A 25,602-nucleotide genomic window follows, 5' to 3' on the forward strand; every position below is an offset into this window, starting at 1 on the left:
GATGCAGACAAGATCAAAGGGTAATCAGAACTTGCAGAAGTATATAGATCACATCAATCGCCTACCAAGAGACTTGCGACAGTAGAAAACCAGGATCCTTCAAGAACAAGAGCAACAAGTACTGATGGATCCACCCATGCTGAGACCAAGACAGATTGGAGCAGGAGATGCTCCAAACACTCACACACAATGGGCAAGAATAGTTCCATCTATAGTAGCAAATAATAATTTTGAGATAAAAAGTGGGCTCATCACAATGATTCAGGCCAACAAGTTCCATGGTCTACCAATGGAAGATCCTTTAGACCACCTTGATGAATTTAACAGGCTCTGTGGCCTAACCAAGATCAATGGTGTAAGTGAAGACAGTTTCAAACTCAGACTGTTTCCTTTTTCACTTGGAGACAAGGCTCACTTGTGGGAGAAGACCTTACCAACATGAGCCATCACCACATGGGATGGATGCAAGAAAGCCTTCTTAGCTAAGTTCTTCTCCAATGCAAGGACAACAAGGTTGAGGAATGAGATTTCTGGTTTTGCACAGAAGAACAATGAAACTTTTTGTGAACCTTGGGAAAGGTTCAAGGGTTATCAAACTCAGTGTCCACACCATGATTCAACAATGAGTCCCTACTTAGCACACTATACAGAGGAGTTCTACCAAAGATCAGAATGTTGCTGGACACTGCATCAAATGGGAATTTTCTCAACAAACATGTGGATGAAGGATGGGAACTGGTAGAAAATTTGGCCCAGTCAGATGGCAACTATAATGAAGACTATGATAGAACTGTCAAATTTGTGGATTCAGCCCCATATGAGAAATACAAGAAGGATCTGAAGATTGTGAATGAGAAGTTAGACAAGACTCTGCTCAGTCAACAGAAAAACATTCATTTTCTTGCTGAGGAAGACACAACAATTCAAGATAGGGAGAATGAGGTAGTTGAGCTATATTACATCCAGAACCAAGGAGGATTCAAGCCCTATAACCAGTTCAAGAACAACAATCTGTCTTATAGGAGTACAAATGTGGCCAATCCACAGGACCAAGTCTATCCACCACAACAAGCACATCAGCAGCACAATTATGTGCCTAAACAACAGAACCAAGGTTACCAGGGTCAAATGTGTCCCCCACCAGGGTTTCAGACCATCCAAGCCCAGGAACCAGACTTAAGAACATTGATGCAACAACTGTTGCTTAACCAAGCCACTGGTCAGATGGAAACCTCCAAGAAGTTTGCTGAAATAAACTAGAGAATAGATTCCACTTATAATGACCAAGGGAGAGCACTATGGCATCAACTCCAAGGTTAAATTCATGGAGAGCACTATGGCCTCTACTTCAGCTCCAAAACCTAATCAACTGCCTGAAAAAGTAATTCAAAACCCAAGGGAGTTCACTGCCAAGACTATCTATGTTACAAAGGATGTTGTCACTGTGGACAGTGCGATTCAAGATGGGGAGGGTATTCAACAAGTTTCAGCTCAGAATGAAGCAGGATACCAAGAAGAGAAGGCACTCGACAGTGCACTCAACTCAGCACACGATCGTCCACTCGATTGAGTGACTGATCGAGCTAGTGGTCGAGTAGACTCCATCGAGTCTGTTACACCTACCAAGTACATTCCTCCAGCTTATAAACCACCTATGTCATTCCCAGGACGTTTCAAGGCACAGAAGCTGAAGGAACTCAGGGAGATAATTGAAAGGAAGAAAGTGATGGCTTTGAAAGAAGAGGTTGTCATTGCATTTCAAGAAGAAGAGAGAGGCTCTGCTTTGGAACAGTATACTCCATATCCTCTCTACCAGAATATGTTACTTGAGATGTCCAAGACGAAGGCTCAAAATCAAGACAAGAAGGATCTTGAGGAGACTGAAGGAATTATTATCCCAACCAAACTTGAAGATCCATGTCTATTCAATTTGCCTTGCTCCTTTAGCTATCTACACTTCAACAAGTGCTTGTGTGATTTGGGAGCATCTATTAGTGTAATGCCTTATTTTGTAGCACAAAAGCTTGGGCATACTGAATTCAAGTCTGGTAACCTCCACATAAGTTTAGCTGATGGATCAGACAAGGAAATGGTTGGTAAATTGGAAAGCTTACCAGTCAAGATAGGCAAGGCCAGAATTCCTACTGATTTTGTGGTTATAGAGATGGATAAGGAGCAAGAAGATCCTATCATCCTAGGGAGACCATTCCTAGCCACTGCTGGAGCTGTCATTGATGTAAAGGAAGGGCTGGTAACCTTGAACATAGCTGAGGGTTTAACCATGAAATTTGATATTAATAACCCAACCAACTTGCCCTCCATTCAGGGTCAACCTTTTTCTGTTAAGGACATGAGTGACTATGAGATCTCAAGAGAAGTGGAAACTGCAAAAGCTAAGCTCTCTTCTCATGAGGAATCTGTTAAAGAGCTCAAGGATTCAGTTCAAGTGTTAACTGGTTTAGTGAAGGATCTGCAAGTTCAACTCAAGAAGAGGTCTTTGAAGAAGGTAAGACCAAGACTCAAGATCAAGAGTAAACAAGCTGTAAATGTAGTGACTATTTTGACCAACAACAAGGACCATGGTGACCAATTTGAACCAGGGGGAACTCATCACCTCTCTGGTCTCCAAACCAAGTTTAAGGAGGAACCAAAAGTCAAGCTCAGTGACTTTAAACAAGCTCACTAGGGAGGAAGTCCCTCAGGTATCTTTGTATATAAGTTAAATTTCCCTTGTGTTTTTGATGTTTTTCTTTTATGCTTGTTTGGGTAGGCTTTTATATGGGGCTTGTACATGGACTTAAGTGAGCTTGGACTCATGGGGAAGGAATTTAAAGGCCACTCGACCAGCCCACTAAGGAGCACACGATCGAGTGCCCAATCGAGCCCAAGCCCAGTCGATTCATTCTCATTGCCCACTCGATCGAATGAGGGAGAAACAATTTTGAAATTCAAATTTGGTCAAGCACTCGACCATGGGGGGTCGAGTGGTGGGGTCGAGCATGTGCCAAAGTGAGTCAAAGATTCCAATTTCGAATTTTGAATGGTATACACGCTCCACCCTTGTCTCTTTGTCCCCTCCACCTCTTTATAAGCATAAGAAATCGACTCTAAGTTCTCCACACTCTCTCATTTGCATAAACATTTCAAATTCTTGATAGAAGTCTCTTTTAAAAGCTAAAAGCTCATTTTTTTCTATCTTGTTGGTTCACTAACCTATTGATTTTGAGTTTTGAGTTTGTTCTTCCAAAGTTTCTTTCAAAATGACTTCCCAAGAAAGAACTGCTGCTCGCCGAACAGCCACTAAGCTTGTAGCTGCCAGCTTTCCTGAGCTCCAAAAGGTGCCTTATAATCCAAGAGAAGCTGGGAAGACACTCGACCTGGAACTCGACCACGTACACGGTCGAGTGGCCGGTCGAATGTCTCGTCGAGTAGGAGAATGCGGCAGAGTCAACCTGAGGAAGAAGACTGGGTCATGAGTGAGGAAGAAGGCAAATTGGTGTTCGATTTTTCTGAGCATAGGAGGAACATTTCAAGAGGGAAGAGGCCAGCTGAAGAACCATCACAAGCTGAGGAGCCACATCAAGAAGAGAATGATGAAGAAGAGATAGAAGAAGATGCTGAGAAGTTTTCCACAACCCAACTCTATGAAGCCTTCATGAGCATGAAGTTCCAAGGGACAAGATATCTACACAAGGAGACTATGTTGGAACTTGGTATAGCTGAGGATGTGGAGCTTCTTTTCAATAAGTGCAACATAGCCAAATTCATGGAGATGCACATGGAGGGTTACAGGGAGATGAGCTGTGAATTCTTAGAAACTCTCCAAAGGCATAGCTATGAAGACCAAATGGAGCAAGAAGAAGAGCCTGGATACATCACTTTCTCAATCAAGGGCAGGAGTTATGAGCTTTCCCTTGCACAGATTGCTGAACTTTTTGGGTTTGACCAGGGAGCTGCCAACAATCTTGTCATACCAAAAGAAGAATTGCAATCTGTATGGCAAACCATAGGAGAAGATAGGCCATACTCTTCCTATACCACCAAGGGTTCCAAGATTAGAAGCCCAGTTTTAAGATATTTCCACAAGGTTTTGGCAAATACCCTCTTTGCTAGAAAAGAGACTGGCAATTTGAATGAGGGGGAGCTAAAGATGCTAGATGTGGCACTCTACAACATCGTCACAACATCAAGAGATGGGACCATCATTCTTGGGAATAATGTGGAAACAAACCTAGCTATGGTCCTCATTGACCAATTTATCTACTACATAAGTTGGGTCAGCAAGCTATACAAGAGGGGCTCAACTGGAGTCCTAACCATTGTAGGCATCATTACTCCAATACTTAAAGCTGCAAATGTCCCATTTAGAGGTAAAAAGACCCAGTCAAGATGGATTGACATCCCATATCTCACCTCCACTCTCATTCTTGCCAAAGAGAAGCATCATGGGAAATACCTGTTCAATTTTGACCACCCAACATGGGCAAGGATCAATTTGTGCTGCCAAACCAAGGAGCTACATCAATAAGTCAAGGGCTCAACATTGATTTTTGGCCAGCAGTTGAGCTACTGTTTGATGGGTCAGCCCCTTATGTTGAAGAACAAGCTGGTGATGTTAATATGGCTGATGGGGAAGAACATTTCTACTTTGAAGACTATGAGCCTCAACCAAGAGATAGTAGAGGAGTAAGAGAGACAGCCAAAAGGGTGACACTACTCCAAAAGTGGAACAAGTGGCATGGTAAGACAACTGAGAAGCTGAAGAAGAAGTTGGCTAAGATGTCCAAGTCCATCAAGGGTATGAAAAAGGAAATTGCTGAATTGAAGAGTGGAAACACATTCCCAGCACCAGCTGAGCAATTGAGAAGGAGCAGCTCAACCAGGGTACCATCTAGAGCTGGAAACACTTTGGAGCCTTCCAGAGCATCGTCATTTGAGCCATCACAAAGGAGAAGAGGTACAATCCGTGCAGAACAGCCCAATCCGAGGCACTCAACCAGTGTACTCGAACCAACACTCGACCGAGTGCCTCAAATGCACTCGGCCGAGCACTTCTCCATGCCTCAATACAACTTCCCAGCTCCTCAGGGTTATCCACCTTAACCCTATGACCAAGTTTACCCTCCCTTCCCACCGCAATATTTCATGGACCCATCACTCATGCAGCAATATTTTGGGCAACAAGGACAGCACTTCCCAACATGCATGCACTTCCCAATATTTTGGGTAATATTTTGAGCACTCGATCGAGTGCATGTCCGGTGCCATAGTCGAGTACCCCCCATCTCCTTCAGCAAGTCAGAATCAAGCCCAAGGCTCAAGCTACACATATGACAGCATGGCTGAAGATGTGGACAGCTTCTTTAACAACCCTTGAGGTACCAATATCACCTTATCCACTGTTTATACCATTTAGTTGCATGTTTTCTCTGTTTCAGTTCTTAAATTCTCTTTCAAATTTTTATTACACAGGGGACTGTGTAATTTAAGTTTGGGGGAGAGTTTAAGACATCATTTAACATAGTTTGCTGTTTTCTTATTTTTCATTCCACATTAATACTTGCATTGCATCTAAGGCATCGAAAAACCAAAAAAATTTGAAATTTGTTCACAAAAATCTTTAAAAAACAGAGTGTTCATGTAGTTTGCATTGCATATTAGGATCTTGTTAGCATGTTTCATATAGGATTGCTTCACATTTGCATTAGGGATCAATGATGAGTTTAGCGTTGTTAACACTGTTTGAATTCACTAAACTAGGATCAATGCCCAAGTTAATAGTACTTTGATGCTAGTTGAGTGGCTAGAAACATAAGATTGAACCAAGTATAGAATTCCTATATTGCATTCTGTCTAAACTGAAGCATGTTGTGATTTGAAGTCATTTCCTATTTATAAGAACCTAATTTTGACTTTTAAATATCAGTTTGTGCAATGTTTTTAAACTCATGGATACTTTATACATATTTGGATCATCTTTCCCATTTTTACCACTCTTGTTGATCCAAGTAGCTGATTTCATCATTGAATCAGTTTTCCCCACCCATAACCAACCTTTCTTTCAAGCCTTGTTTATTCTTGAGTGTGTGAGGCCTATTTTGGGATTGAGCTTGGTAGAAAGTGTTAGGTTTGAACTGACAAGAATAAAACCTTGTGTAGTTCTAGTTTGCATTTTTCAAACTAGATAGGACTAGGAGGTTTAATTTCTGGGTTTGGGACTTGGTGTGTTCAAAAAGAAAAGAAAAGAGTGAAAAGGGAAAGAAAAGGGTAAAGTCCTTAGGAGAGAAGTATTTTCAAGTAAATTCAAGCTCTAAGTGAAAGAATGGGGTGTAGTAAAAGTTCCAATTAAGGTTCTGGTCAAAGAAAAGAAAGAAAGAAAAGAAGAGTCTAGTAAAAAGCTTTATGACTTGGGAAACAAGTAAGAAATAGAACCTTAGCATTTAAGAAAGAAACCCCCATTCCACTAGAGAAAATTAGTAAGAAACCTCTCCTAGGACTGAAAAACAAAAGAGAAAAAAAGGCAAAAGAGAAAAAATGAAGCTTAAGGGTAGAATTAGGACATTATGGGATTAGAATGATTAGGAACAAACACTTTGGGTACCTTTGGGTAGACAAGGTTCTGTTCTTGTATGTGTCTAAGTGATCTTACCTTTAGCCTTCTTCTAAAGCTCAATCCATTTTTTGTGAGAGAACCCTTGTGTTTGATCACTCAAAACAGAGACCATTTTTGTCTCTAACCCTTATCACCAAGCCAAATGAGTTTAAACATTGCATAATCTGATTCATGTTATTGCTTAATGAATGTTAAAGGAAATGACTGATTTGAATGCATGTGGAAGTCTAAGGCTTGAATCAGTTGAGGTTGAGAAAGGCTTGTCTAAAATCTTTAAGTATAGCTCATTCACCTTGCATCATAGTACTAATAACTTGGACATTGATTCTAGCTAGTCTATTTGCATGTTTAAGGTTCTGAGATCCCACTTTCAAACCTCTCTTCCTTCTTGTGACTTGTTTGCTTGAGGGCAAGCAAAGACTAAGTTTGGGAGAGTTGATATGTATATATTTTACCTTGTTTAACCACTGTTTATTTACATGTTTTATCAACCTATCTTGTCACTTTCATATAGTTTAAGGACTGTTTGTGCATTAGAGTAGGATTTGCATTGCATTTGCATTGCTCCTTGTTTGAATAGGTGAATTGGACTCAAGAAGCATGGAAATAGCATCTGGGATGAGGAGAGTGCAATCAATGGAGTGAATAGGAGATGAATCAAGAAGAAAACCAACAAAACATAGAGCACTCGACCACCTATTCAACCATGCACTCGACCGTCTGACTCTAAAGCACTCGACCGTCTGACTCTGAAGCACTCGACTGTTTGGATGGAAGACACTCGACCGTGTGGAACTTAAGACTCGACCGGTGGGAAGCAGAAGGAAACCCACTCGACCAAGGCCACTCGACCACATCTGGTCGAGTACATCGAGCCGCCTTGCTATTTTGTCTGGTAGCCAAATCAGGGCTTCCTTCCCCCTCTATATATACTCTTTGTACTCCATGGCCGCAAAAAGTCCTCTTTTAGCCAAAAAAAGTATTTGTAGCCACCAAAAAACCTAGTTCTTACCTGTTAAGGGTTTTTAGGATTTATTTACTGCTTTGCACCTTTTATTTACTGTTTCTCTCAGATTTCTGTACTTTGTAAGTTCCATAACTTTCAGTGTATTGAGAATCTGAGCTTGCTTCTTTATATTAAGTTGTTGTTCATCATTTCATCTTGCTTATCATGCTAGTTTCATCATTTTCTGGGTTTATGTTCATCATCATCATGTTTTTTTCATCTGAGTAGTGATTTAGGATTCTGGAGATGGATTAGGCTGGTTTAGGGATGTGGTAGTCTGGAATGGTGAAGCTTGCTTGTTTAAATATCTCTTCTGGGTTGGGTGTGCTCTAAGTTATTGTTATATCTGAGAGGGTAAGAGCAGATCTTAAGCTTCCTAGCATCACACCAATGTCTAGGTTGTTAGATAAAACTAATACTGGAGATTATCATGCTTGTCCCAAGAGATTGGTTGCACAAGGTGGTCTTTGACAAATAATGGTCTGGTGTTTAAGGCCTGTTCAGTATGGTTTCACCAATGAGAGTTGGGTTAGGATGTTACTGTAACTTAATCACTTCTGTCATGAGAGTGGATTAGTGAGTCATTAAGATCATTGTCTAGAGATAGCTCATGTTTGATTGAGAATTGTTGACCAGTTTAGATAGCCACAACCTGAACACTAGCCCATGAATCCATCTCTAGAAGCCTTCTTTACCATTTGATTTTTTACTTATCGCATATCATCATGTTTCATTGCATTTGTCTCAGTTTAAGTTTGTCAAGATTGCATCTGTTCTTCGTCAAAACCCACTCGACCTAGTCACTCGACCAGTCACACGGTCAAGTGCTTGATCGAGCACCTTCGGTTTGTTAAGTTTGTTAAGTTTCCCAAAATGAGTTGATGAACTCATACAATGGCATTTTTCCCTTATGCATAGAGCTTCCTTGCTTGTTCCATTGGCGGCAGCATTGTATTCTTCTCTGGTCTTGCAAGGGGCAAACGTTTGAGCAACTGTGTTACGTATCAGTCCACAATAATTAAATATGCTATATGTAAAAATCCAACAAATATTTAGCTAAAAGACTTGTGAGAGATTTAGAGACTTACAAGGTATCAAGAGTGAGAGGAGGAAGAGAAATACTACTTTTGATGTCATTTTTTTATGATTTGAGTAAGATATCATAATATTTTTAAAGGAATTATGACTTGGGTCTTGCAATTTATAGTGTACCTCATTAGATTTTCTCATTTGATAAGAAATCTAACTTATATCAAAAAAAATATTATACACAACAAAAATTAAAAAGAAAAAAATTTCCAAAACTTTATCAATTAGAATATCCAAACTTTATTACATATATTCATTCTTAAGGTTTCTAAAAACAAAACAAAAAAAACAATTAGAAAAACTTAAGTCCTATTTTCATACAAGAAAAGCTAATCAGTTTAATAATAAATAACGCAACTAATTAAAGACAACATACACTAAATATTAAATCTACGGCCTGCAACTTTTTATAACTATTGTACATGCATGAGAAGCTTTATAAATAATAGAAAGTGTGTCATATAAATATTGAGATGGTCAAGAGATTAAAGAAAAAATATCTTTAATTAAATAATATATGGTGCCTATTATTGCACATCTTTTTGGGTAAAAGAACACTGATTTTTTCTTTAATACTGGATGGACCTTAATTATCATATGTGTTATCAAAAAGAGTAACTAAATTCATCTAACATTTATCAAGATTTAATGATTAAGATGTTTTTTTATAACACATATAAACATTTTACTTAAACTCAATTTAGTCTATTACTCTTTTTCTGGCTGCATTGGATTGTATTTTCTACGCTGCATTGGATTTGAACTCAAATTTTTTATCAACTCAAAAAATTTGAACAAGTATTTGGTTCGGAGCATTCTGGAAGAGTTCGATGTGTGGGACGTGGTCCAACACCGTCCAAGTACTTTCAGAATTTGGAATTGCAGATAAGAAGTAACTCTGAGATACTTGAGCTGAAGTCTCGCATGAAAGGATTTGAAGATAAACTTGATATGGTGGCTAACGCTCTTCAGATTATTATTTCAAGCAATCAATTTCAAAAGTGCATACTTCACTTATGTTACATAAGCTATGTCATAGGTCTGTAACTAAAAAGGAGTTTTGAAGTAGTTACTTGCTTACATGAGCTTGAAATATAGAACTGTTGTGTGTAGTTAAAATGCATATATTCTAACTTGTTCTCATGTTCTAACTTATCTTGATCTACGATTTCAGACTCGTATGACAGAGACTAAGATTGACTAGAATGATCAAAACGTAATTAGTTATTACAGAGACTAAATAATATTTCATCTCCTTCTTTGCTTCATCTCTTTCACAGTTCAACGAGTATAGAAATTTTTTTCCACGGATGTCGAAATCGAAAGCGGAAAACTCAAAAAATTTGAACAAGTATTTGGTTCGGAGCATTCTGGAAGAGTTCGATGTGTGGGACGTGGTCCAACACCGTCCAAATACTTTCAGAATTTGGAATCACAGATAAGAAGTAACTCTGAGATACTTGAGCTGAAGTCTCACATGAAAGGATTTGAAGATAAACTTGATATCATGGCTAACGCTCTTCAGATTATTATTTCAAACAATCAATTTCAAGTAAGTGCATATTTCACTTATGTTACATAATCTATGTCATAGGTCTGTAACTAAAAAGGAGTTTTGAAGTAGTTACTTGCTTACATGAGCTTGAAATCTAGAACTGTTGTGTGTCGTTAAAATGCCTATATCTTAACTTGTTCTCATGTTCTAACTTATCTTGATCTACAATTTCAGACTCGTATGACAAAGACTAAGATTGACTAGAATGATCATAAAGTGACGTGATATGGAATTTAGTGAAGTATGGTACATTTATCTTTACTTCTTATAGCAGCTATGCATAATATGTTAAGCCATGAATGATGCATTTGGTTAAGATTGTGCAATTGGTTCATTTTCATCGGATCATCAATCTAAAAGAATTCTCTTATGGTAATTGAATCTAAGTCTATTTACTTTGTTTTTTCAGGAGACAATGATTTCATCTAGCCTTTTGATAGAAGATGAAGGACAAGAAAATATAGAAGAGGATATATAAAAGATAGATTTTAATACAATGTTATTTACTTTTACATTTTTTATTATCATACACATAAGAACACAAGAATATTTGAGACAGATTAATTGATTTTTTATCACTTGAATATTATGTTCTGATTACGTTTTCTATTGTTTTTTTTGTTCTTTTTATATTTTTAAAATTAAATGCTAAAATTAAATAATTGATTATGTGTAACTTATGTCGGTTGTAAAAGTGTTTTAATTGACGTTAAAGAAATAAAAACCGACGTTAGTTTAATGTTGTTTGACTTAACGTTACTTTATTAACTGAAGCGTAAAAATCTAACGACGCTCGATGATACGTCGGTTTGGTAAGTGACGTTTTGTTTTTCACGTCAATTTTAAAATGACGTTAACCCAATAAAAACTGACTTTAAGTGCCGCATTTCTTGTAGTAACTAAAACACACTCAATCATATAAATTTAACTCACACTTTTATATAAAACTGGAAAAAAATATTTTCTATAAACCACAAATAAAATCCATTTAGTCATATAAATTTAACTAACACTTTAATATAAAGCTAAGATGAATTTTTTTTTTATCTATTGTCCCTATTGTCTTAAAACAAATATTCTCAAAATCAATCTATTCTCAAAAATATAATGATGGCACTGGCCAATGCATTTCAGATATGGAAACCTTAAAAACCAAAATGAAGAAGAAGAAGAATAAGCCAACCTTGTGTTTTCTAAAAAAAGTTTTCTCTCTCTTTCCTACTACCTCTATAGTTTAATTATCATCATTTATAAGAAAATCAATATTAGTTATAATAAAATAAATTATTTCTTACAATTCTCTAATTTTACGAGATTGTGACCTTTGCTCCGGTATGTTGTCAAAGCTGGTTGAGGTGATGAATGTGAATCGAAATTTACAACCTCTTAATATAACAGATAACTTTTATACCACATAACATAGCATGAATGTTTTCTTCTAGCATGACTTGAAAATCATATATAACAGATATCTTTATACCACATAACATAACACAAATGTTTTTTTCTAGCATGACTAGAAAATCATCAACACAAATATTTTAGACCACTTATTCACAACCCACATACCAAGTGGTAACGTGGCTTGATGTTGTTATGGTGCTTTCCTGAATTGGCTGAACGTACACAAATTTTAAATTTAAAAATAGTGAAAAGAGTTCATGTTTGTTGTGTTGTTAATCAAAATATTAATTTTCTTAGAAAGAGTATATGTCAGATTACCAAATAAATAACAAAATAGATGAATTATGAAATAGTGGAATCAATTTTCATTATGCTATATATTGTGTATTATATGAAATATATACAAATTTGCCTCCCACACACAGACTCATGTATGTAGTAAGAACACATATATACACACATATAAACTTTCCTCTTTCCATTTCTTTGTTGAGTCTTTGTACTCACTTCGATTCTATTAGCCGTTAGCGGATACATGACTTATACTAATACTGAATTTTTTGTAATTGGTAAACCGGAAAATGTTACAATGTCAAATTTATACACCTAAATGTCAATTATCTACATAAATAACATATATGTAATTTGTTATCAACAAGCAAACACCTCTAAATATGTAAAACAATGATATTATTAAACTATTTTGCAATGTCATTTTAGTAAATGTATAGTTCTCTTATGTTGAGTTTCGTCTCTCACTTTATTGGTGCATTAGAAATTAGTTTTTAATTTTAATCAATATATATATATATATATATATTAATCTTTCTATTAATTGTACAATTAAGTCATTTAACCCACTAACAATAACCTACACATTTGTTATTAACAATTTTTCTATAAATAGCAAACACCTCACTAAAGACCATCATCAATCAAATCCCTCATAAAAAATATAATTTAATTTTATCATATTTTATAAGAAATTAATAATTTTTTTTGTTTCTTATCTTTAGTTATCTTCATAATTGTTGGTGTTGGGTTTCGTCAGATATGGGCCGGAAGGCAAAGCCCGTTAAAAGGCAATTAATGGGGATTTTGAGATCGGCCCGCGAGAGGCCCAATAAGCATAATACGGTTGAAGAGGATTCTGAGTCAAGCGAAGAGGGAGAGCTCGAAGTGGTGGAGGAGATCTCGGAGCGATGAGACGATATTCAAGGAGGAAATTCAGGACGTCGTTAGGCATTACCTTTTGATATATAATAGGCTTCTCTCTCGAGGGAAAGGGCACTTGACGTAACACGAATCAAACTTACTTAATACAAAATCCAGTTCGCAGATCTTACAGTTTCAATCGATTTAAACCGAAAGTCTGCCCAGATCTTATTTCCTAATCAAATCAATTTAGTTGTTGTTTCTTGATCCAACAATTTGATGCCGTCTGTGGGGACTTAGGTCTTTCTATTCTCAAAAATCGATCACTTTAAAGATATCTAGGTGAAATGGATCCATCTACAACTGACGCAATCGCTTCTGAATCCAGCCACGAACACACCAGCGTCATCACGCCGCCAGCGACTCTCCGAGAACATACAGTCGCTCCCGCTCCGAGATCATACAGTCGCTCCCGCTCCGAGAACATACAGTCGCTCCCACTCTGATCGAGAGATCCAAAATTCAGCCAGATCTGGGACGGACCCGCTGCCTAGCGACACCCAGACGCCGGACCAGGATTCCTCGGGTCAGTCGGATCTCGCCCGCCAGAGATTCGTTCCGCCCCAGGATCCTGGCATCCCAAACCACGGGATCCCCATCGGGGTTATACCTGTGATCCCCATGATCCCGTCGGGAAGCAGAATCCAGTCTCGGGTGTCGATTCGCTCTGAGAACAATATAACGAATCGACCCGGGCAACATCTGACGCCCCTACCATCCTCAGGGGCTCCCAGCGGGACCGATCTCTCAGAGATACGAGGGATGCTCGCCGTTTTGATCGTCGTCAGGTCAACGACACGCGATGTCATCAATTCAAACGCTCCAATAAATCCCCCAGTAAGGACAAAACCAGGTTCTACCGAGGAATTCGTGGACGGAATGCCTCGCCACGCGGCGGCCGGCAACTTCGGCATCCCCGGCCCCCCGAGAAACGACACAGTCAGCGCCCAATTCCTCACCGAATACATGAATAAAGCAAGCGCCGAGATGGCCCAAATCCGTTTAAAGGTCCACTTAGCCACGAGCGTTGCGCCGAATATCGATCGCGTGATCGCAGAAACAAGGCGCACCTCATTTACCGATCGAATTGTGAAAGTTCGCCTTCGAGACGTGGGTAAACTACGCCTCCCCGAGTATGTGGGCACGTCTGATCCTGGAGCACACCTCCGGGCTTTCAGATTGGCTATAACCAAGGCTTAACTCACCGACGATGAATGTGAGACTGGCTACTATCGATATTTCGCCGAAAACCTAGTTGGACCGGCACTGTAGTGGTTCGCGTCTTTGGAATATAATTCCATCAACCTCCTTCGACCAACTCGCCGCCGTTTTCTTGAAGCAATACTTAATTTTCTTCCAAGCCAAGGTGACCGAATCTGACCTATGGCTTTTGGTGCAAGGGAAGGACGAGTCGCTTTGCGAGTACGTGACCCGCTTCAAGGAAGTCAAGGCCAGGATATCAAACTTGAACGACGAGGTTGCCCTAGCGGCCCTCCGACAAGGCTTATGGTACACGTCAAAATTTCGGCAGGAGCTTACTGTCCGGCAGCCTCCCTCGCTTGACGACGCTCTTCATAGGTCAATAAACTTTGCTAGAGCCAAAGAGGAGCAAGCTGCCATGGCCGAACTCCATAAGTCAGCGAAAAGTCCCTTCAACCCCTCTAAGATACCGTTCCGGAGAGATCCGCTCGACTCCGCGTCCAGACCCAAAAATCCAAACCTCGATCCCGAAAAGTTTTGCAAGTATCACAAGATACCGGGTCACTCGACCGAGGAATGCAGAACTGTAGGACGCCTCCTCGCAAGAAAACACGAAGCAAGGGAGCTCGGCCAAATCGACCTTGAAAAAGAGGGAGAGAAAGCCAGGGAAGCAAACGCAAATGCAAATGCAAAAGATGTCGTTGCGAAACGAGAAAGAACTGATGATGCTGAGGGATCATCACCCCCTCCGGCCCCGAAGAAACGTATCAAAGAGTGAACAAGATCACGTCTCCCAACTCAAAGAATGTTTTAAAATCCTAAACCAATACGGGATGAAACTCAACCCGACCAAGTGCACATTCGGCGTTGCGTCTGGTGAATTCTTGGGATACCTGGTCACCGAGCGCGGGATCGAGGCAAACCCCAAGCAGATCATCACCTTCCTCGAAAAGCCCTCCCCAAAAACTACCCGGGAGGTGCAAAGGCTCACAGCGCGGATCGCAGCCCTAAATCGCTTCATTGCACGGTCAACGGACCGCTGCCTCCCGTTCTACCAAATACTAAATGGCAACCGGAAGTTCGAGTGGGACGGTAGGTGCGAGGATGCATTCAACGGACCAAGCCTCCCGTGCTCTCAAAGCCGGCGGACGGGGAACACCTTTTCCTCTACATCGCAATCTCCGACTTCGCGGTAAGCGGAGTACTAGTGCGCGAACAGAAACCTGTCTACTACGTCAGCAAAACTTTGGTCGACGCCGAAACACGATACCCTGCCATGGAAAAACTAGCCTTGGCGGTCGTAATGTCCGCTCAAAAGCTATAACCTTATTTCCAATCGCACACAATCGTAGTAATGACGTCCCAACCTATACGCTCTATCCTCCACAGTCCTAGCCAGTACGAAAGATTGGCCAAATGGGAAATAGAACTAAGCGAATACGATATCGAGTACTGGCCTAGAATCTGCGCTAAGGCATAGGTCCTTGCCGATTTTGTAATTGAGCTTGCTGCGAACAGCTACCACGAGGGGAATAATCCGACGAAATGGTCACTATACGCGGACGGAGCATCATCTAGGTTAGGATGCGGGATCGGGATTCAACTCATCTCCCCCACCAAAGAGGTCATAGAGCAATCCTTTCGGCTCGGATTTACGTCTTCAAATAATGAACCGAGTACGAGGCTCTAATAACCGGCCTCCGACTCACAATAGGCTTGGGCGTAAAAGAGCTTGCAGCGTTCAGCGAATCGCAACTCCTCACTAGCCAGTTCCATGGGAAATACGATACGAATAACAAACGGATGGACGCGTATCTTCGGGTTGTTCGATCTCTGACAGAACAGTTCTCATCGTTCGAGCTCACCAAAATCCCACGTGGGGAAAACTCAACAACCGACGCCCTAGCCGCACTCGCTTCTGTCTCTGACCCATTGGTCAAACGGGTCATACCCGTAGAAGGGATAAACAAGCTTAGCATTCCCATTTCCCTCAAAGCTCAGAGCATCCATCAGGTCGAGAGCGGCATTACACCCAAAGAGGAGAATCTTGAGCAGGTTCCCGAGTAGGATGATGAGCTCCTAGACGAGCACTTACCGGAAGACGAACACAACGCAGGACCAAAGAAGGATTGGCGAATCTTAGATGCGTTCACGGAGGCGAGACTGAGAGCATCATGAAAGAAGCTCACGAGGGACCCTGTGGAAATTATTCTGGAGATCGATCATTAGCCCTCAGGATTAAATGGCAAGGGTACTTCCGGCCGACCATGCTCGCAGATTGCGACACGCATGCCAAAAGCTACGACAGATGTCAACGCCAAGCTCCCATGATCAATCAACCCGCCGAGCTGATGAGCTCGGTCTCTGCCCCTTATCCCTTCATGCGATGGTCGATGGATGCCATCGGCCCACTCGAGCAGTCAAGAAGGCGACGCGTAAAGCACCTTTTGGTCGTAACTGACTATTTTACCAAGTGGATCGAGGCTGAATTCTACCAATCAATTATTGGGGAACACGTGAAAGATTTCCTCTGGAAAAACATGGTGTGCCGTCATGGTATCCCCTATGAGATCGTAACAGACAACAGAACCAACCTGATGTCATATGTAGTGCAAACGTTTTGCGATGACTGGGGCATCCGGCTCACCCCGGCCACACCCCGATACCCTCAGGGGAACGGGCAGGCCGAGGCGGCCAATAAGCTAATCCTACACGACCTAAAATGACGGTTAGGCGCCGCGAAGTCTGGCTGGGATGCTCAGCTTCCCGGAGTCATGTGGGCCCCCCGAACTACACCGCGAGGGAGCACAGGCGAAACCACCTTCTCCCTAGCTTACGGAATCGTAGCCGTTGTACCAGCAGAGATCTCCGTAGGCAGTATCCGCCGGGTTATCTCCCCTGAAAACGAGACTATAAACGACGGGGCATTGCTCGAAAACATGACTCTTATTGATGAAAAGAGAGAGCAAGCCCTAACGCGAGCTCAAAACTACCAGAACTCTATAGCCCGCTTCTATAACTCTAAAGTCCGACCCCGGAATTTCGTTATTGGAGAACGCGTACTCCGCAAAGTATTCGATCAAAAGAAGGAGAAGAACGCCGGGAAGATGGAAATGAAGTGGGAAGGCCCCTACAAGATCACAGAGGTCATTCGCAACGGCGTCTATCGCATTATTGACGAAAGTAACGAAAAGGCCGAGCCACGACCTTAGAATATCATGAATCTAAAGAAGTACTTCCAATAAGTACTCATAATAACTGAACTACGATTTGGCTTGATCCCTTTACGGGGTACGTAGGCAGCTCAGTTCACGAGCGCAGCCACCCTCCTATTCTTTCTCTTCATATCGAGAACTCTCTCACCAATGGAATCATCCCACCAAATTCTACTTGGTAAAGAGTAAACAACACCAACTCAGACAAAGAAAATTAAAAAAAAAAAAAAAGAGGAAGGAACCTCTCACTATTTAACCTCGACTTCGAGTATCCTTTAAAACGACCCCCTGAGGTCTTAACGGGAAGCCATTAGCGCCCCCACACAAGTATCATAAAGCCTTGCTACTCAAACACCTACATACGATACTATCAAACAAATTCCCTCCTAAAAACAAAATTGGAAGAGAACCCAACAAGGTCGTAACCGGTGTACCCTAGCTCGTGACAGCGAGCTCGTGTAAATCAAAGACTTGAACTCTTTTTGCTTAAAGCAAAGCGGGTAATAACCAAGAAAATAAAAAGGTTCAAGGATTTAAAGGCCTTCCCAGGCAAAACCACCAGTCTTTGATAAAAACCCTCCCGGGCAAACCAAACGAAGTCTTAAAAACAAAAACAAAAAAAGAATAACAAAAGAAGAGGACATAAAAACATCAATCACTTGTCCTCACCCTCCCCTTCAACTCCCGAGACCGTCAGCCCAACAGAATTGCTCCCATGCTTGTCCAGACCTTGCGGGATTCCAGTTCCAGCATCAACCTCCATCGGGGCAACCGAGTCCTCCGAAATCTGAGAAAGGTCGAGTTTGCTCACCAAGAAGTCCGATACCGCAAGGGAATCAGATCGAATGGCGAGTACTGCCTTCTGAGAACCCAGAATCCGCAGCTCGTCTTCCATTGTGGTTTTTCCCTCTCCTATCTGCTGTATCAGCAGAAGATTAGACTCTATTTCCGCCAAGTCGTCGTCCACGTCTGTCTTTGCCTTCTTCCGCTCCCACTTGTGCTTGATGGAATCCAGGATCACCCGATAGTCCTGAGCTAACTTGGTCTTCGTGTCGTGAACCGCCCTCCAAGTCGCCTCGGCGTGTCGCTGCTCAGCCCCCGTGGCGTTATCTTTCAACCATCGTTTCTCTTTCAGCAACAGCTCGCGGTCCTCGATGGCCTTGGCCTGAGCAATCCCTGCCATCGGCGGCTGCTTCTCTCTCCTGGGCGACCTTCAAGGATGTCGTAAGCTAATGGACTACCCGCGTTGTGTTCTCTAGTTCAGCAGCTTGCGGGACGTCTTTTAGCCTCCGCTCATAGCGTGCAGCCAGTTTGTTGTTGGCGGCTATGGCTTGCAAGCCAAAGATTCGTGTCAGATGAAGGGCACGTGGAGTCGCCAAAAAAAAAAGAGTAAAGTTATAGTAAAATATATATATAAGAAGAGGAGGTTCGTCACAAGAATCCCTAGTTTGACTTACCAAGGCATGCGACGCCATTGCCTTGACATAAGCATCTCGTTTGCCGAGGTCTTTGACCAGCGGAATCTGGCACTTGGCGGGATTCAGATGCCTGAAGAGTAACGCCATTCCCAGATGATCCTCCACCGTCGGGAAATCGCGGGGTTGAGCGAACTTCCAATGAAACGGACGGCTTGTCGACGAGCCGCTCCCTGAGACAGCAGGATCCTGGTCGGGTAGCTCAGCACGATGGTCAAAGGACGGCTTACTCGGCTCTCGCGTCCCCTATCCTCACCAGTCTGGGGCGGCTTAGTCCGCGCTCTCTTGGGAAGTGGCGGGGGCTTGCTGTGAGTCGACTGCGAACTCACCAACATCACCTCCCGAGCCGGTCCCGAAGGTCCCGCTGGGGTTGTAAGGGCATGGTTGACCTCTTCAATCCCGGCCCGAGCAGGATCGGGATGAACAGCTCGAAGAGCGGAAGCCAAAGTGGCATCCACATCACTAGCGCAAACTCGGCGGGAGGGTTGAGATTGCTTTCGTAGTTCGCGGAGAGTCGGCTTCCTAGTCATGATGAGTGCAACGTAGTTCGATGACGAGCTGGAAGATTGTAATTGAGCGGGAAAATCTGTTCGGAAAAATAAGAGCAATTGCAAATTAGCATGGCGTGCAGGTCAGAGTTCGTCAAAAGAAAAAATAAAAACGAATAAACCAATTCAAGAAACGACGCAATAGTTAATAGTAGTATGTTCCTATACCCAGACGAGCAGGAGAGCGTGCGGCAGAACCAATCTCAGGGCGAACAGCGGGAACTGGCGGGTTCAGATTCTCGGGTGGAGCTAAAGCCTGAACGATCGAGGCGTTGAGCGCTGCGATGATGCGGGCTCGCGTGAACGAACTCCACCTGACTTCTCCTCCCTATAACCTATCAGGGAGTGCTTGTGTTGACGGAGTGTTCGGATGGTCTCCTGAATCTGCAAATTAAACGCACAACAGGGTAAAAAACGTTTGCAAATTAAACTACGAGTTGGATTTGCAGAGGTCATAAGTCGTGCTGACCCACACAAACGGCCCACTGCGTCGGGAGGCGGGAGAACTTGAACCGCCCCACTGAGGCGGGAGTTATGCGGAAATAAAAATATTTTTGACGCCACCTGTCGTCTTTTCCAGGAATCCCTTGGATGATCTCCTGATCTTGACGCCGGGACAAGTAGAATGTCCCTTGGAATCCCGAGTTGTGTTTGATCTGACACAGCTTCAGAATATCATCAACCCCCAAGTCAAGCCCTACCTCTCGTCCCCGGACGTAGAGACCGATAACATGTTGAACGAAGCTTGGACACATCTGGGGAAACGACATCCGTAGTCGTTGAAGGATTAGCATAACGATCTCCGGGATGGGGAACACGAGCCCGCATCACTCAAAATACGTGGTGTAGGTGCAACAGAAACCGTCTGGAAAGGTCTCAGGCGAGAATGAGTCTCCGGGGGAGAGCATCATCTCGATATCGGGAGGGACGGCGTGCTTCTGACGGAGTTCTGTGAGATGTTTCTCCGTGTTAATCGGAGGTATGTGGTTGCCCCATAGCTCGAGTTGACGCATGGTTTAGATTGCCCACTTTGAAATCGATTGGGGATAATCAGAGAAATCTAACGATTCAAGTACAGGGAGGCAAGTACGAAAAAGTAAAGAAAAAATAATTGAACCCCTAGAACAGTTAAAAGTGAAGGGGAAGAAGGAAATATTACCTTGATGTAGTGGATGAGTGCGCGGGTATGACGAGACGTGTGACTAATGACTTATAAGTCATAATTGCTTCGGTTTTCATAATCCCACGAATCTCTCCCTCTTCGATCTTGGCAGTCTAATAAAATTAGCTCTGCTCGATCTGGACCGTTGGTGAGAACTATATCTACCGTCGGATCTCGAAGAAGATAAAAGCAATCATCACGGATCTCGGGAACTAGGATCTGGCGTGTCCGTCTCGAAGTAGATCGTGAAACCGAAACGTCAGGAGATTCCCCGAATATTCGCCTTTAACTCGACCTTCGAGTTAAAAGGCTGGTGGGCAATTGTTGGTGTTGGGTTTTGCCAAATATGGGCCGGAAGGCAAAGCCCGTTAATAGGCAATTAATGGGGATTTTGAGATCGGACCGCGAGAGGCCCAATAAGCATAAGACGGTGAAGAGGATTCCGAGTCAAGCGAAGAGAGAGAGCTCGAAGTGGTGGAGGAGATCTCGGAGCGATGAGACGAGATTCAAGGAGGAAATTCAGGGCGTCGTTAGGCATTACCTTTTGATATATAATAGGCTTCTCTCTCGAGGGAGAGGGCACTTGATGTAACACGAATCAAACTTACTTAATACAAAATTCAGTTCGCAGATCTTACAGTTTCAATCGTTTTAAACAGAAAGTCCGCCCAGATTTTATTTCCTAATCAAATCAATTTAGTTGTTGTTTCTTGATCAATACTATTTTATTTTTGTATATTTTTTTATATTGTTTTATGCTCTTAGAAGCTCCCTAATGATTCCCAAAATTTATTCATGTGTAATTTTTTCAATTTTAATGAATAATATTAATTAATATTATTTAATGACATAATTTCTGACTTGTGTTTTAATTACCTGTTGAGCATAGAAATATTCCTGTATATTTTTCTCTATATTGAGGTAATCTTTTGTCTTCTACATATGCAAGAGGAAACCAAGAATAAAAATGAGCATATTGATTTTTTTTACGATGATGGTGAAAATTTTAAATTATTTTTATTGTCCAAGCACTTATTTTCAAAATATGTTGCATGAAAGCGAAGGAAATTTTGAATCTCCATTTTCAAAAAACTGAAAATATAAAACAATAGTCATGGCATGCGTACAAGAGTGTTATGGTAAGAGAATATGTCTAGGAATGTGGTTGTGAGATCTTACAAAAACTTCATATGTTCATTTCATATATTAAAGCAAATTTGTATATAATAAAAAATGGTCTCTCCCACTAACAATCAAAAAGTGCTCTCTCATATAGAACAATGTATATGTCTAATAGTTAGTTTTTTATAGGTGTATTTAATAGTTTGTCATAAGGCTATAGTTTAGATATATTATAAATTAGTTAATAAAATAACAAATTTATGTAATACGACAAAGAAGTTCATAAATTGAAAATATAACAAAATAAATAATTTTACGTAACTACATAACTAAACAAGTAAACAATTAAAAGAATAAAAAAAAAACAAACCCGCCTGACGGGCGGGCCTTTAACTAGTATAAAATACGTAAAGCTTGGTGCATTTCTAGAAAATAGTAATTCCAATTGAAAATGCGTTTTGTTTTTGACGGGTGAAAGACTTTGCATCTATGATAATTGTATCTTTATTAAACCAAGTGATTTATATGCTCAACGACAACGTCATCATGTAATACTAGTTAATTAAAATAAAAGTGAATATACAGTATGATCGCAGTGGAATGTTTATAACTTAACTATACTAAACATTTTTAATATGTTTAATTTACCTTAAATTTTGATCTTTTGGATTTCCAACAACAAAAAATGTACTTCCCGTATTGCTTAGATGATTTTACAACCTCATTCTTGCAAACATCTAGATAATTCCATGTGTTTTTTTTTGGAAAAAATCTGAATAATTGCTCAATAACTAGATTTTTATAATTTAAACGAAATATGTTTAACCAAGAAAAAGGAGGTGGGCGTAAACGTTGTCGTTTAGTCTTTTATTATAGCCGTTGGATTCAAAGAATTAGAAGAAAGTAACGGTTATGAATTTGGGGTTTAATCGAAGAATGGTGCGGTTAAAAAAATGTAAGTTTGGTTGTTTAGTTGAATTGACGACACGTCACTCTTCAAAACGGTCACAAATTGTGGACGTGAAACTTCATTTAAATCTGAAAAAGTAATCAATTTCGAAACAGAGAGAGAGAGAGAGAGAGAGAGAGATTGATCAATTTTGTGACCGTTGTTTGGGGTTCTCAATTGATAAACCCAGAAGAGACTTCTCAATCAATTTTGTGACCGTTGTTTGGGTTCTCCTCTTCCTTCTCTAAAAGTCCGAGAGAGAGAGCCATCTCCGATCCGATCAGGTTATGTTGTTATCATCTTCTCTCTCTGAATCTTTCAATTTTACCAATCTTTCTCTCTCTCACTCTATGATTCTCATATATGTTGCTTCTCCGTCATCGAAATTGTCAGCGCGATCAGGTTATGTTATCTTCTCTCTCTCTCTCTCTCTTTCAATTTCATCTCTCTCACGCTCCGCCATTGATGATTCTCATATATGTTGGTACTAGGGTTTTGATAGGTCCCCTCTTCAAAGAACAACAAGATCGATAGTTTGTGTCATAGGTAATATGATTCTCACATCTGGTTTAATCAAGGACGACGATTCTCCTAAAGAACAAAGATGATTTCGTATCCTTCAATTTAAAATTGTTTTGAGATTTCTGATTCTGATTCGTTGGCTCTTCGGCTCATAAAAAGGATTTCTATGGTATTGTGATTTCGGTAGGACATGTATTTTCTATTACTATGAAATTCATAAATGAAATAGTTAATCGTGGGGGTTACCATTACTATGAAATTGTTTTGAGATTTCTGATTCTCTGATTCATAAAAAGGATTTTCTTGTTTTGTTTTCCGACGGGACTTGATGGCACATCGCACGAAGACACGCATAGTACTAGTCTCGTCTCTTCTATGGTATTGTATCTTCTTTTATGTTTCTTCTGTGTTCTGAATCTTTGTCTACTGTTTCGTATACCTTTGGGGTCCTTGGTTATAATACCGGATTGTTTCTTTGTTTAATATCTTAATTAGGTTTCTCACGGGTTAAGGGGAGCAATTCGTCTCAGGTTCCCTTTTTACTTACATGTTAAATGATTTTGAATTTTTTTGATGGATTTGAACTACTGCTTCCTTACATATTCATGCTTTTGATCTGCAGATTCAGTTTTCTTCCCAAGAAGATGAAATAAACTCCATGGTTCTAATGGTCTGTAAGTGTAGTTAGTTTGACAGCTGAATATTACCTTGATTTTTATTACACTATGCCAACAACTTTCTTGAAGATAAGCTTGAGTGACACTGCTCCAGAAAAGTGGTAGAGCTTATTACTGAGAGAAGTTTGTAAGTTGCTGTTGGTCTCCTCTTGCAGGTTGCAAAGATGAACGAATAAGAATGAAAGAACTTGTCTGTGGAACCTAAGGATCCCTAAGAAGTTGCTGACAAAAAGCTGAATAGAGCCATGTATGTAACGGTATATTTCTCCAAGTTTACTTATACAATTCTGATTGAGTTTGTTCAAGCTACTCATAACATAAGTCTCGTATATTCTAAATCCTTGACCTTTTTGGTGGCTTCCTTATATTCTTTCTTAATTCCTTGATGACCTTCTAGCTTCCTTGCATACATGTTTAATTTATTTCTTAATTCCTTAATGACCTTCTTATTTCCTTGCATACATGTTTAATTTCTCTCCATATTTACTGAGTTTTTATTCTTTGCTCCTTACTTTCTATCCTTAACTTGCTTGCTAGAATCAAATTAAATGCACACCGATCGACCTCACCTGAAGAACGGTATTTTATAGAAACAGAGAATTTAGATCTTTAGTCTTTTGTTATCTCTGTCTATTTCTGTCATTAAGTTCTTGTATCGACTAGTATGATTTTGGATATTATTGTTCCAGAGAGAACAAATGATTTAAGGATTGTGAGCATATTTATGCCTTTAAACTGAAGATAAAACGACCTGCAGGATTCTCATGGCTTGTTTCACTTTCGCTGGTTCTAACTACAGATTTTTGCTTTTTTTTTTTTGTTGTTGCAGCCATTCGAGTCCGACGTCAAAAGCTAGTTGCAAAACTAAAAGAATGCGTTCTAAATACAACAGTTTCACAAAATAATATCTTCTGTTTTTTTTTTTTTGTTTGTTTCTTGCAACTGCAAAACTGAGAATATACTAGAATATTTTTCTTGTCTTCTCTGACAGCGAAATTTTTATTTTGAAGGTCTAGTCATTTCCAATCTCTTTCACCCTCTCACAATCCATGAGAAGAATATCTATGGTTCCCGCTTTTGGAACAATTTTCACCGTCCAGGTTTTCACTTTCAACTTTATCATTCTTAGAAATCTTTGTGCTACTATGATGATGAATTTCTGCTGTTTACATTAAATTTTGAACCAATACAACATTTTCAGTAGAGAACGACATGATTTAGTAAGAGAAATATGAGTGAATCAAGGTATTGTAAATTTGATGCTCTTGTTTTTTATATTATCAGATATTAGCAGTATCTCGACTTTAGTTGATAAATATGCATTTTCATGATCGTTGATCAGAACATATGAAAGGCTGAAGGTAAAAGAAGCCATGAGCGAGGCGAAGAGAACAAATAAGCTCTCTAGATTCTCTCTTAAATGTCACCTCACATGTTTTTAGCGAGTAGTAGAAAATAATTTTGGGGCCAGCCAGTCAATAACGAAGACACATATTTCTTGTAAGAAAGATACGAGATAGGAAAAGGTAGCTAATCAATCTAAAATCTTTTGCAGTTCTTTGCTTTTGGGTATAAAAGTAAGTCAACGTTACATGATCTTTTGTCAGTTCTTTGTTGCTTTTTAGTTCAAAGATATAGACAATGTGGGTTCCTAACATATTATCTTTGATTTAGATGTCTTGGAGACTGAAGACGTGAATAAACATGCCTAACCTTATCAAAAACTTGATGCCTCTAGTACTTATATCTCTTGGGACAGGGAGAGAGATTGAAAACCGTTCAGAGACATGAAACTAACTAGCAGTCGAAGTTGTGGAGCAGGAATTAGTCAAAACAGCTGGGAGAAGGAT

The 25,602-nt window shown here is 40.5% G+C and overlaps 1 protein-coding gene, 2 long non-coding RNA genes and 1 other non-coding gene across 5 annotated transcripts; 3 read left to right on the forward strand and 1 right to left on the reverse strand.

The window, feature by feature from the left end:
• Nucleotides 1–511: 511 nt before the first annotated feature.
• LOC147942153 (small nucleolar RNA R71) lies at nucleotides 512–618 on the reverse strand. Its single transcript, XR_015560521.1, has one exon. It is a non-coding gene; the product is annotated as a small nucleolar RNA R71 (small nucleolar RNA).
• Nucleotides 619–10,045: 9,427 nt separating this feature from the next.
• Nucleotides 10,046–10,750, forward strand: LOC147942154 (uncharacterized). The gene is made up of 3 exons (XR_015559605.1): nucleotides 10,046–10,260; nucleotides 10,438–10,509; nucleotides 10,673–10,750. It is a non-coding gene; the product is annotated as an uncharacterized LOC147942154 (long non-coding RNA).
• A 6,106-nt stretch (nucleotides 10,751–16,856) lies between these two features.
• On the forward strand, nucleotides 16,857–17,294 carry LOC109133268 (uncharacterized). The gene has a single exon (XM_087455945.1). The coding sequence runs from the start codon at nucleotides 16,857–16,859 to the stop codon at nucleotides 17,292–17,294; it is 438 nt and encodes a 145-aa protein (XP_087312071.1).
• Nucleotides 17,295–22,668: 5,374 nt separating this feature from the next.
• On the forward strand, nucleotides 22,669–24,771 carry LOC147942155 (uncharacterized). 2 transcript variants are annotated; one of them, XR_015559552.1, is made up of 5 exons: nucleotides 22,669–23,453; nucleotides 23,571–23,605; nucleotides 23,698–23,749; nucleotides 23,908–23,999; nucleotides 24,582–24,771. It is a non-coding gene; the product is annotated as an uncharacterized LOC147942155 (long non-coding RNA). The 2 variants fall into 2 exon arrangements; XR_015559551.1 differs by having other exon boundaries at nucleotides 23,698–23,745.
• The last annotated feature ends 831 nt before the right edge of the window (nucleotides 24,772–25,602 follow it).

Source organism: Camelina sativa, chromosome 6 (assembly GCF_030686135.1).
Source record: "Camelina sativa cultivar CO46 ecotype springtype chromosome 6, ASM3068613v1".
Lineage (NCBI taxonomy): Eukaryota > Viridiplantae > Streptophyta > Magnoliopsida > Brassicales > Brassicaceae > Camelina > Camelina sativa.